Consider the following 14,054-nt stretch of genomic DNA (forward strand, 5'->3'; position numbering starts at 1 on the left):
AAGATATTTGCATGGAATGGCTTCAATTGACAGTAAGAATGTATCTGGGTTAATTTTTGTGAAGATTATTCTCATTACTGGATTCAGGTCCAAACAATTGACATGCATCGAAAACAGCGACATAAATACCCAGAAACCACAAATTTAAATAATCAGTAAATTTGAACCTTTTGCCCCAACAGTATTTACTCATGGACATAAAAATGTTGTGAAACGCCGACTTTAAACTTAACAGAAATGCAGGAAATATTCCATCTTTATTTGATAGTTCTTTGTTGCATGAATATCAACCATAATATTGATTACTTTCAATTAAAACCTCGATTTAAAGATGATCGCTTATTTGTACGTTAAGAAACGCAGAGCTAACCTCATTGCTTGTTACGTAACATTACAACATAATCGTAATATGACGTCACAATAAATATTAACATGAGCGATTTGGAAATTTCTTCAGATGTTTTTTTTTTTTTTGTGGGCGGATTTGATGGCAGAGAATTCTTACAATCATGTGAATTCCGTGATATACGTGTTGGAATCTCCACAAAAATCGCTTCTCTCAATCAAGCAAGATGGGATTTAGCATGTGAAGAAATTAAAGGGTAGATCTATGCAATTGGTTAGTGATGAAAAGTTAAGTAATAAAATTAACTGTAAGTTTTGTTGTTATTTAAAATTTATAAAATACAAATTCATATTCGTCACCGGTGAATGTATCACGTGATAAATATAATGGAGTTTCCTGAAAATAAATCCTAAACATAAAAACTGGTAGATATAACTACAAAGTATTAACCTAAAAACAATAAAAAGTTTTACTTTAAATCTGACAGGAGGTTATGGCGAACTTTACTTCCTGCGAACAGTTGAAGAATACGAACCTAGAGTCAACAAATGGAAATATGTTTCTCCTCTCCTAAATACTCGTTGGCGTCACTCTGCTTGTGTTATTGATGGGAGGATTTATGTTGTGGGTGGATTGAGGTAAGAATTACTATTATGACGTCACTATAGTTCACTGTTTCCCGTTTTATGTGAAAATGTAAATGTTGAGAAACTGGGACAAGTGGGATATACGTTGTTATACTTGATTAACAACTTGCATAAAATGTTTGTTAAAATTAAACTTAAAACACTTTGCTTTATACAAGGTTGTATGTGTGGTTTGGTTTAGTGGTGTAGGGGTCTGCGGGTGTACGTTGGTTTGTTTTTGTTAACTTATAAAATTACTTCTTGATAAAAGTGTTGTAGAAAAACTTACCTGTGTTTGTTGTATGTCTGATTCATGAAACGGAAAATGTTTGTTTTATAGAAACCAGGGTGGACTCACATCAGTTGAAGTTTACGATCCAACCTCAGATGTCTGGACACATGCTTTTGATCTTGACAAACCAGTTTATAATGCGACTGTTGTTGCTGTTTAATATGTTTCCATATTTGGGAGTAGTTGATATTTAACTAAGATTGATCACGGGAAAAGATGCTCAAATAAAAGTTTTGTCAAAAATATCGTTTTATGCAACTTAATCAATTGTTTTCTATTTTTGCAACGCGTTGTAAATTATTTTTAAACCATGTATATGTGTATGAAAACCGGTGTATTTTGTGATAATATCAGTTATCCTCAAAATAGAACTTATTCCTTTAGTCGATTTGTAATTTTGCTACGAAAATATGAATACCAATACTACAATAGGTCAGGTTGTGCATTATGTTCAATACATGTGTGCCTTTTGCGAATCTTGTTTTCACATGTGAATTATCATGTGTTACTCCGCGCTATATAACGTCCAAAGCAGTCGGTTGCAATCGATCACCTCCCAGTGCAACTAGCTGCGATCCTGTTGCAGGCTGTGATTCTCCATGAGTAAATCGCCTTCACATGGGCGCCTGGCTCGATAACCCTTATGGTTTTATCGGTGTCCAAACTATTTTGTGTTTCATGTTCATGTACGTTGTAACGTGAAAATAAAACCACACTTGCTAGAAAATTATGCCGATAGACAACGCGCACTCCAAAAACCGTGATAACCCGTGTGGTTAATGATAAGCATACAGTGCAGGTGTGTTCGCCCCTTTCTTATCGTTTTTTCACTTCTTCTTTCTTTTGTATCGTTTTTGTTTATGTGCATCAAATGTGTCCACTTTGTTAAACTTACATTCTCACCTCCTGATGAAGGTTGTTGCATAACAGCCGAAACGTTGAGAAACGTAAATAAAATAAAGTTTGCCAGAATGGCAGTATTCAGCAATAAAATATGCCTGGCAACATCAGTAACAATTTATGTGAAAATAAAAATTATGTGATTTTGGACTTGCTTGATAGCTGTAGAGGAATCTGAGCATCGGTTGAACATTGTTTATTTGTCTGCGACAACAAATTACTTTAGTTGGTGTATATAATGAAGCAACAAACCTCTGATTTACGTCAGCAGATTTTATTTTGGAAAATCGATTTCGCTTATGTAAGTTACCATAATCATCGTCAGTTTCTCAAAGCTTAAACTGTGAACTGCAGCGACCAAACATGAAAATAATGAAGAATTATTTCCATTTTTAGTCGCATTTATTGCTTCTGGTTCACTCGTTTGTGCTTCAGGATTTTACGATCGCTTGTTAGCGTGCGTTTTTGCCTAGCCAAGTGCCAGATTCTTCTACACGATGCATGTGTGCCATGAGCTGAAAAATGTTTCGAACACCTGACAGAGAGAACGTGTACTTGTGATACCATAAACATCGCCAGTTTCTGCAAAATATTACATGATAGTAATTGTTACGCCGCACACGATGGCAGCGCTTACCAACTACCAGTGCTAGTAAACAGTTTTTTATTCAATCAAAATACGCGCGTCACGCAAAATAACGAGGTTTTCTGCAACAAAAATTTCAGCATGACGCTATGTACTGCGCCACTCAAACTAACCAAACAAAAACTTACCGGACTGTGACCGTAGGCAAGCATGTTGTCATCATACAATTTAATAGGCGCTAATTTCGATAGTCAACTGCCTCCTAAACACATGATATATAAGACAGCTATCAGGCAAGTCCGACTTTGGACTATCCATGTGTGCTTACAAAGTTTTACGAAGCCCTGACAGAGAGAACGTGTACTTGTGATTCCGTGGTAAACAACCGGTATTCGTGGTGTTGGAACGGAAGAAGACCGAGCTGTATAGTGAAGTTTGTAACGTATGATTGTATTGCCAGCAACGCCAAAGACAGGAGAAAAAACTCGTTGCGGTGAAAATAAACGTGGACTCCGCCTCATATTCCAGGCTAATGCCGACAATTTGTACCAATATAGCAAAATTCTTGTCAAAAAAGACAAGACAACGTTCTGCCATTTATCCATACGTGTTTTTCACATTTTTGTCTGGGAATCCTTGAAACGGTTAAGGTTATGTTACGTTATGTAAAACCCCTGGTTTAAAGTTATTTATCTTCTCACATCAAACACAGTTATCATAAATAAACACAAAAACAATATTCAAAATTAGCCAACAAAAATGTTTTCGCCAAAACCAAATCACGCTTAAATATTCCGAAATCAAACATAGCAACATACAGTGAGGCCAGTGTTTTACCGACCGCCCGATTTGGTTTCAACAACATACAGGTTAGTTGCTATGCAAAAGTAGAACAAAGAAGCACAAGTGAAAATGTGTAAATTTTATTTGTGAGCTTGTCATCTTGTGAGGGTTCGATTCAATATCTCCCAAACCATTGTCCTGCGCAGTAGAGGCATATTGGACTGAGTAAAGTTCAGTGGAGAATCACGACTGATGAATTCGGCTAAAGTGCAGGTGAATACCCCGCAGTCGGAACCGTTCATCTGCTGAGGTATTTCCTGCGCAAAATTGATTCATATAAAATATACCTGCTTTTGGAATGGAAATATTTTTGTACACGATAATAGCCATGGGTAGATGTTAAATTTTTAATCAATCCTGTTTGTTTATTCGAAGAAATGGAGCAAAAATACACGGTTAAAATGCAACAAGCTAAATATGTTCAAAACATACTATACACCCTCTATAACGGTGTTTCTTAACCTTTTTTGGATCACGAACCCCTAAAACATTTTAAAAAAGCCATGGACCCCTTTGCAAGAAACACATTGCAAATGTCGAAAAATTAAAGATCGTGGACCTTGAAACCGTATGGCAGAGGAAAAAACGTGGATTTTCGGAATAATTGTATTTCGTTTCATGGACCCCTTAATGCACCTTCTCGGACCCCTTGGGGGTTCATGGACCCCAGGTTAAGAACCCCTGCTCTATAATCTTACAAAAGCGAATCTGTGGCGAACTGCTGATGGTTTTCCAATCCGTCACCACGTAACTGTTTTTCTTCTTGTCCAAATGTTCGCTCGCTAAATAATCTCTTAGTGTTGAAAGACATTCAGTGTTTGAACCTCCCATGGAGTCGTAATAACGAAGTTACTGGAAATCTGCCACCTTTAAATTATGAGTTACTGTGTGAGTTGGAATGCAGACAAGGCAAGGGTTTGCCAGTTTGTAACAAATATAATATACTACATATAATACACTACGTTCACAGGCTTCACAGTGAAGGCTTTGCAGCCAAGCTGGATCATCCACAAGTCGGAGCGAGATCTGAAAAATCAAGGTTTGAACTCACGACCCTTGGCTAAGCAGGCCCAAAGCTCTACCAACAGAGCTACAGGAGCTCAGTGGTTTCACGGGGGTATATTGTGGCCAAGGTACACTGGTGCGCAAGCGCAAAACTTGCCAGGCGACCTTCACATACGTGTAGGGGATCTCCTGCCTTGCTATGCGAAAGCATGGTAATACTTCTGCATTGTATAATGCACCACCATATATGTTGCTCTAAAAAATCTCATTGCATAAATTAAGTTGTAACCAAATATCAGTTTGTCAAGCTCTATTAAGTTGAAAGTTGAAAGCCACCGATTAGTTGCAAGTTATCTACGAACTGGGACTCCAGGCAGGCCAGTTCTATGTAACTGTGGAGTTCATTACGCCATTTTAAATCAATGATGGCATAAGTTTTTGTCTAAACTTCTTGTAAATCAATGAAACATGTCAATGTTTTCAACACAATGGGCCAGTCTGTTTATTCTCAGAATTACGAGTAAATCCGTTGTTAGTGTTCTTAGTTGGAAGGGTTTTGGTGACTTCTGATCCGCGTAAAACAGCACAGACAGCGGAGTTATACAGTGGACATATAACAACACATTGAGTTAAGCCGCACTAAAATACAACAGATAACTTACTGCCAACGTCCAATGTACGCCCAAATGAATAGGAAACAGAACAAGGGACTTCGAAAAGATGTCAACTTTTTTGTCCATCTTCTCACAGACTTGTAATCTTGCTTGGTCAACTTGGGGTAGAAAAACGTGTTCATCGCATGAGCTGTGGGAAGGTTGTCAATCTTCTTTGATCTTTCCACTATTAACTCCATGTAGAAATTGATGACCTTCAAGGAATGTAAGGTCAGTGATTTACAAGACAACCTCAGATGAAATTTCATTGCCATAACTTATGAAGTTTATTTGGATTAAAACTGCTTGTCCAACCATACAATGTTACTACATTAAGCAGAGTTAAGTACAATGGCCTATTACCCACTATGTTGGTACTGGTTGGGTATCAAGCCATACTTCAGGCCACTGTGTAATAAATTTCCCCCTCTATAAAGCCACAAGTTCATTAAATCTGCAAAAGACAACTGTGGGAGTTTCACTGCTGATGCTGCCAGGCATATTTATTACTACAAGACGGCTCATCTGGCAAAAATAGTTGTAAGTGTCGACGTTTTGGTTGCTATGCAGCAGCCTTCTTTAGGATGAAAAATATGTGACATTTCTAAGCTTCCATGAAGGTTATTCCCCACAAGGGAATCTTTCGCTGACCTCGTCATTCAACCAGTTGAGACCACTTAACGTCGCCATGTGTTCCCTCGTAATGCTGATGTTAAAAGCTTCAACCAACACTTGATGGGGAGGGAAAAGGACCAAAGCATCATCAACCTTACTCTCAACTTCCCACAACGAAAGTATGTTAAAAAGTTGCCGAATATTTTGCATTGATAAAGAGATTTGGTGCTGAGATGGCAAAATAACTGTAATCAACGGCAAAATATGCTTTTATTTGAACGAGGGCCGTAGTTTTTTAATAAAGTCACGAAAAACTGCGGCCATAATGACAATATGATGACTTCCAGTTGCTTGTGTTTCGACTAAGATAAAAGAATACATTAATGCACAAAATCAACGCTCCATCGTATTCGTAATAAAATTTATAAATATTTAGTTCCGACCGAATATAAAAATAATCTTACTAAGTTCTCAATGATGTCACTTAAAAACACAGCTTTTACCTTAGATTTTGGAAGTATCAATTTTACCTGACGAGAAAGTTGAATATTTCGGTTGTTTTAACATTTGAAATGTGAGCATTTCTTGCCTCACATCCACGTTCAGCTTGTCTGTATGACGTAACAATGTCGTACACAATAATATATTCGTCTTGTCGAAATATATTCCAGGTTGACCCTTGTTGAAGGAAAGCAAACACCAGAACAACATGTAAACAATGTATGTTTGTGACAAGTTATTCCGATTAACCTGTTGAAGTGGTGCCACAACCTGATAATCCTCAAACTAGTGGAATCTCCTGTCAGGTTTATGGTCCTGAAAAACTTGCCATCTGATTTCCATGAACTGCTTCGATTTAAAATTCCCAGGTCTTGTAACAAGGTGTTTGTTTGGTCTCGTATACATCTCGCCCACCCACATGTATTGCTGGTATCGCTGAAAAAGTTCTCTGTACACAACAGCAGCAAAATAACATTGCACGTACTCCTATGTCCTGTCGGCTCTTGCAATGCAAACCTCACATTCCTGGCATGATAAGGAAGACAACTCAGTGAAGTTCGATAACAAACATAAGGCGATGATAGGGAAGCGATCTTGGGCGGTAAGATGAGCTCACATCGTTATGTTTAGCAAGCTCGATTTCGACGCAAAACCGCGCTAACGCAACTTTCGATATGACGAGCCGCGTTCTCAATTATCTCGCTAAGTTCCTCGCTAACTAACGAGGATCTCTGACCACTCGCTAAACTATGTTTGATCTTTTTTCGTAAAGATTTGCAAAAGGTATAAAAAAGGTAGTTAACTTTGACAAATATATCTGTGTGGCCAATTATCACACGGGACGTCATTCCATTTAAATGTGGGATCATATGGATTGTTAAAACCCATGGCCACACAGCTCTCATCTATCGTTCCATCTTTGAAAGACGGCTCGCCCTTCCTCCACTGTGCTACGTGGATCCATCGGTCCATTGGAAATTTCGTGTATTCGGAATTCTCGTTGCTCCAATCAATAAATCTTTAATTTCGACTGCATAAAAAATAAGCTTACTAAGTTCTTTTTAAGAAACACCGCAGGTTTTACCTCTGATTATAGAAGTGTTAATTTTCCTGACGAGAAAGTTGAATATTTCGGTTGTTTTAACATTTGCAAGGTGAGCATTTCTTGCCTCACATCCACGTTCAGCTTGTCTGTATGACGTAACATTGTCGTACACAATAAGGTATTCGTATTGTTGAAATATATTCCAGGTTGACTCTTGTTGAAGGAAAGCAAACACCACAACACAATACCACCAATGCACTCCTGCTATGATTGACATCAACTAATTTGCAGAGCAGTAATTCTAAAACTTTTCGTCAATTTAATCCTGTAAGGTTATATTTATGTTGACTAGGAATAACGTTAAGTAAATATAACCGATTGTTCAACTATACTGATCTCTTCTTGGTTTCATCCACAGGTAGAACCCGAGCATTGCCATAACACATAGCAGGATGACAACCAATGAAATGGAAATGACAATTGCTACGTTCGTCCAATATGTTGACACATCTGCAACAGGAACACGTGTCAACAATTGGTTTGAATTTAAGATGATGAAGATCCTGATTTTTTGCGTTACCTAATGTTGCGGTTGATGACGTTTTCTTGCTTCGGTTATGCTCGTAGATGTTGTGGTTGTTTCTGACACTGGAGAAAATAATTCAAAGTCTTCCTGAGTGAGGAACGGACCATTCTCAAAACACATGAGAGGTTAAAAACGATAAAATTGTAACAGTAATTGCTAGGTTCGTCCAATACGTTACAGTGGGGTTTAGGAAAGTAATTGTTTCCAACGGATAAACGTGTAGGCAACCTTACATATTGGTGTGGTTTCAGTTTTGCTTGGAAATGCCGTTGTTGACCAGGACAAAAGGTAAAACAAATAAGTTACGTATTTGCCACTCATTTTAATTATAAACTTATTACCTTTGATTCTTCTTTGACAAATATATCTGTTTGGCCGGTTATCACACGGGACGTCATTCCATTTAAATGTGGGATCAATTGGAATGCTAAATCCCATGACCACACAGCTCTCATCCACTCCATTTCACTCAAAAGTCGGTTCTCCTCCCCTCCACTGTGCTACGTTAACAATTGATCCATCGGTCCATTGAAAATTTCGTGTATTCGGAATTCTCGTTGCTCCAATCAATAAATCTTTAATTTCGACTGCATAAAAAAGTAAGCTTACTGAGTTTTTTTTAAGAAACACCGCAGGTTTTACCTCTGATTACAGAAGTGTTAATTTTCCTGACGAGAAAGTTGAATATTTCGGTTGTTTTAACATTTGCAAGGTGAGCATGTCTTGCCTCACATCCACAATCAGCTTGGCTGTATGACGTAACATTGTCGTACACAATAAGATATTCGTATTGTTGAAATATATTCCAGGTTGACCCTTGTTGAAGGAAAGCAAACACTAGAACACAATACCAGCACCAATGCATTCCTGTTATGATTGACATCAACTTGTTTAAAATTGTTTTTGCTCCAAAGAAAAAACTCATTAGGTTTGTCTGAAAAAAAAAACCCGATCTTATTACGTGCTTTTTAAGAAACACTACCGTTTTGTTACTTGCTACTATAGCGTCTTCGCGCCACGCGTCACACGTGACACGTGGCCACAAGACCCAGAACTCTGGTTTCTGCAAGTGGAGGAGCAATTCAACGTCAGAGGTGTGACACAGTCATCAACAAAATTGAATCATGTTGTTTCCGCTGTTACTCCTGAGATTGCGACAGTAGTTAGAGACATTATGAAAAACCCATCTACCGAGGATCCCTACGAAGGCCTCACGAATGCCTTGCTACAAAGAGTGGGTATGTCCCAGCCCCAAAGACTTCAAAAATTTCTTCAACCCGAAGAACTAGGCGATCGAAAACCTTGAACAAATGTTGCGCGACATGGAACATCTACTTGGTAACGTGGAATCTAAGCATATCCTGCGCGAGTTGTTTTTGCAAAGACTTCCAGAAAATCTACGAACTGTTCTTGCCACGCTGGATTTGGATTTAAATGAACTCGCCGAGAAAGCAGACAATATTATGGACCTGCTTGACCCACAGCCTACATTGGCAGAAGTAGACAAACTACATCAAGATGTTGCGCTGTTATAAAGAAACACAGCGTACACAGGCAAACGGTCATTGCAAAGAAACACGTTTTCCACTTTGTGTTGGTACCACAGACGCTTTGGGAACGATGCAAGAAAATGCGTTCCTCCCTGCAGCCGCAAGGGAAACGCCGAGACCAGTCACTAATGGCGGCTTGTGCCTCTGCTCGTTTTCAACGCCTCCTGCATGTAACTGACAAAATAACTGGTCAGAGATATTTGGTTGATTCTGGTGCCGCAGTAAGTGTGGTTCCTGCAAACAGAATGGATCGCAATGGCTGTCAAAGAAACTTGAAGCTTGTTGCAGCAAATGGAAGTACTATTGCAACATTTGGCACCCGAAAAATCAACCTTAACTTAGGTTTAGGTGAAAATTTTTCGTGGCATTTTGTTGTTGTGGAGGTCACGCAACCGATTCTTGGTGCCGATTTCTGTAGACATTTCGGATTACTCATTGATCTGAGCCGAAATAGGCTAAAAAATGCCAAAACCTTTCACAGCGTCAAAACCGGCATTTCAAATACCGCCGCGCTTGGTTTGGTGGCGGCTACCAGCAACATAAATGAATTTAAAAACATTTTCCTGGAGTTTCCAACTTTGCAAAGTGCGGTGTACAACGGTGCTTCCTTGAAACACGACGTCAAGCATTACATTGTTACCAAAGGCCCTCCAGCTTATGCTAAAGCTCGTCGCCTTTCTCCAGACAAGTTAAAATGTGCGAAAAATTTGTTGGAACTGGGAATTGTTCGCCGTTTATCAAGCACATGGGTCTCACCGCTACATTTGGTGCGTAAAAAATCCGGCCAGTGGAGGCCATGCGGTGATTACCGTAAACTCAACAATAGCACAAAACTGGATCGCTACCCCTATTCCTTTGATACAAGATTCGTCTGCCAATCTACACGGCGCAACTATTTTCAGCAAGATTGATCTTGTACGAGCATATCATCACATTCCAGTTGCGAAAGATGATATTCCAAAAGCCGCAATCATCACGCCTTTCCGTTTATTCGAATATACACAAATGCCGTTTGGCCTTTGTAACGCAGCTCAGACTTTCCAACGCTTTATGGACAAAGTGTGCAGAGGTTTGGATTTTATTATTGTTTATCTTGATGATATTTTGGTTTTCAGCTCCTCGGCTTCTGCTCACCGCAGACACTTACGTCTGCTTTTTAAGCGGCTCCAAACCTATGGTATTGTTGTCGACCCTGATAAGTGTGAATTTGGCAGCACAACAATTGAATTTTTGTTACATCGAATTACAACACAAGGTATTTCGCAACTGCCAAGCAGGGTTGAAGCCATCAACAAATTTCCTCAACCAACGACAACGAAAAGCCTGAGAGAATACCTGGGACTTATTAACTTCTATCATCGTTTCGTTCCTGGTGATGCAAAAATTTTGCATTCTTTACACCAGGCGCTCGCAGGCACAGAGAAGGATTTTAAATGGACTGAAGATTGCGCAGCTGCATTTGTGGCATCAAAACAAGCACTCGTTACGTCTGTGATGGTTGTTCACCCCAAGGCAAACGTGGCTACACGAATATCACAGCTGACGCTTCAGGCATTGCAGTCGGTGCTTCGCTGGAGCAGCGACACAACTGTCAATGGAAAGCAATAGGTTTCTTTTCAAGAAAACTAAAACACCCAGAAACACGGTACAGTACGTTTGACCGTGAAATTCTTGCTATTTATTTGTCATTTCGCCATTTCCGTTACTTCGTAGAAGGTAGAGCATTTTCTGTTTTAACTGATCACGAACCCTTAATTCATGTTTTTCAAAGGAACTCAAGTGCATTATCACCTCGGCAAGTTCGCCATTTAAGTTTCATTTCTGAGTTAACCACCGACGTACACCACATAAAGGGACACAGTAACTTGGCTGCTGATGCATTGTCGAGGGCCAATATTAATGTTATGTCATAATCTGTTATTGATTTCACTCAAATGGCACTCGCACAGAGAAATAACGAGGAAATTAAAGCATTTCGCACCACAATCACGTCACTCAGATTTTGTGATGTACCATTGTTTGGAACTGAACTGACAATTCTTTGCGATGTATCTAAAGGTTACCCCCGCCCTGTGGTCCCCAATGCTTACCGTCGCCAAACTTACGACGCTGTTCACAATTTGTCACACCCAGGCATTCGCGCAACTCGCACACTTGTGTCCGATCGCTATAAATAGCATGGTTTGAACAATGTTGGTAACTGGGTACGAATTTGTTTGCAATGCCAGAAAGCTAAAATCCAGAAACACACCGCTGCTGCTTTTAGTTCCTTTGCAGTACCGACCAGAAGGTTCGCAAATATTCATGTTGACATCGTCGGATATCTCCCCATTTCCCAGGGATATACCTATTTATTTACCTGCATCGATCGGTTTACTCGATGGCCTGAAGCTATCCTCATGGCAGATGCAACCACGCAATCTTGCGCAAGAGCCTTGCTTTTATTGGTTTCGCGCTTCGGGACCCCACAAACCATAACGTCGGACAGAGGACGCCAGTTTGAATCAACACTCTGGGCCAACCTTAACAAGTTACTATAAGTGCCCATCGGCAACGAGCAACGTCCTACCACGCTCAGTGCAACGGCATTGTGGAAAGAATGCACCGTCACCTTTAAAGCCGCGTTGACAGAGCGCGATTGGTTTGATCATCTTCCCGTTGTATTACTCGGCATGAGATCAGCTATAAAGGAGGACATCGGGTGTTCTGCTGCAGAGTTGGTGTATGGTGCTACACTGCAATTGCCCGGCGAGTTTTTCGCGTCTTCGGCCGAACCCCAGATCCAAGGTAGTTTTGGTCAAAATTAAGAGATTCAATGCGGGACTTGCGACCGACTCCGACAACCTGGCACCGACATTCTTACGACTGGTTGGACGGTCTATTACGCAACTGCACGTTCGAAACGACGCACACCGAACACCTTTGCAATGTCCATAAGACGGTCTATTTAAAGTAATTCGAAAGCACGCTAAATACTTTTGTCTTGAGATGAATTGCCGACCAGACACGGTGTCTATTGATCGTCTCAAACCTGCATATTTCGAACAAAGTTTTACATCGCAGACTTCTGGCAATCGTGTTTCGCATGTTCCGCAGCCAAACGCACCATATCGTCCGACAGTTACCCGCTCTGGTCGTGTTGTCAATTTGCCTTTACGTTATCGTGCATGACTTGAACACTGGTGGGGGGTATTGTAGCGTCTTCGCGACATCGCATCACACGCGACCTGCGACACGCGTCTTTTCTTATGTTGCTTTATTGCGCGCACGCGTCATTCCATTTGGGTGACTCGCAATAAACGGACGCAAAGCAGTCGTGCCTACAAATGGTGACCCCGACGTGTTACAATAGAAGTGTCCTTTTTTCTAACTAGATTGTTTAATATTTCGGTTGTTTTAACATTTGCAAGGTGAGCATTTCTTGCCTCACATCCACGTTCAGCTTGTCTGTATGACGTAACATTGTCGTACACAATAAGATATTCGTATTGTTGAAATATATTCCAGGTTGGCCCTTGTTGAAGGAAAGCAAACACCAGAACACAATACCACCAATGCATTCCTGCTATGATTGACATCAACTAATTTGCAGAGCAGTAATTCTAAAACTTTTCGTCAACTTAATCCTGTAAGGATATATTTATGTTGACTAGGTATAACGTTAAGTAAATATAACCGATTGTTCAACTATATCGTTGTTATCCTTCTCCTTGTCGGGTTTACACTCATGCGCCTTTTCCCCAAACTCCGAACGTTTTTATCCCCACAAAAACTAGACAGTGGAAGTGAATAAGAGAAGCGAAAACCATGAGGCATCTTCCGGGTTCACAAAGTCCACAAGAATTAAATAAAACAATGAAAACCAAACGTATCAGGTTTGTGAAGTTGATGCCACTAATTATATACATGACGTCACGTATTGCCATTTAACCTTAAAATCGCATTAATCTTGTGACACTTTCGTTAAGCGTATGATAGAGGATCGAATCTCAACTCTGCCTGTGAAACAGCGGAACTTTAACATTTTAGAGTCACACTGCTTACTCGAAAACTCTACAATTCGCTTGGAGCATATTTTAAGTCGGTTTAATTTTCAACAACCAACAGTGATTCGCAACAGGATATACATGGAGGTGTTGTCCAGTTTACGTGAACAAAATATCCAAAGCTAACATTTTCCGTTGTTTTGTCTTGCAGTGTTCCAAGCACTTGCATATTATTATCGCATTTTCATAATTAGTTTTAATGTGTAAAACGTTTGCGCGAAACACAGTTGTTCTACTGAACATTATGTGACGCGAAACAGGTTTTGGTGTACTGCGCGTTTTCACAACTAACTAAAATTTATGTACAAGTTTCGTCATAAGTTCTGTAAATCATATCAACATAAATTAAAAGCGCTTGCAAGCTTTCAAACATTTACACCTGAATCAAGGTCATTTGTTGACCTAAGCAGGGACCATAAGATTAGTTATTTGGCTATCTTACCTATTGATGCGGTTACAG

The 14,054-nt window shown here is 39.8% G+C and overlaps 1 protein-coding gene across 3 annotated transcripts in view; it reads left to right on the forward strand.

Annotated features, from left to right (window-relative positions):
• The window catches only part of LOC145898943 (kelch-like protein 21), a 45,285-nt gene extending 43,768 nt beyond the window's left edge, over window positions 1-1,517 (forward strand). For all 3 annotated transcript variants that reach the window (XM_082987638.1, XM_082987621.1, XM_082987648.1), the window contains 2 exons: window positions 834-984; window positions 1,313-1,517. In XM_082987638.1, coding sequence (XP_082843764.1) covers window positions 834-984; window positions 1,313-1,424 — 263 coding nt within the window. In that variant the 3' untranslated portion in view covers window positions 1,425-1,517. The remainder of the gene's footprint in view (window positions 1-833; window positions 985-1,312) is intronic.
• Window positions 1,518-14,054: the final 12,537 nt, after the last annotated feature.

The sequence above is a fragment of the Ascidia mentula genome, chromosome 1 (assembly GCF_947561715.1).
Source record: "Ascidia mentula chromosome 1, kaAscMent1.1, whole genome shotgun sequence".
Taxonomy (NCBI): Eukaryota; Metazoa; Chordata; class Ascidiacea; order Phlebobranchia; family Ascidiidae; genus Ascidia; species Ascidia mentula.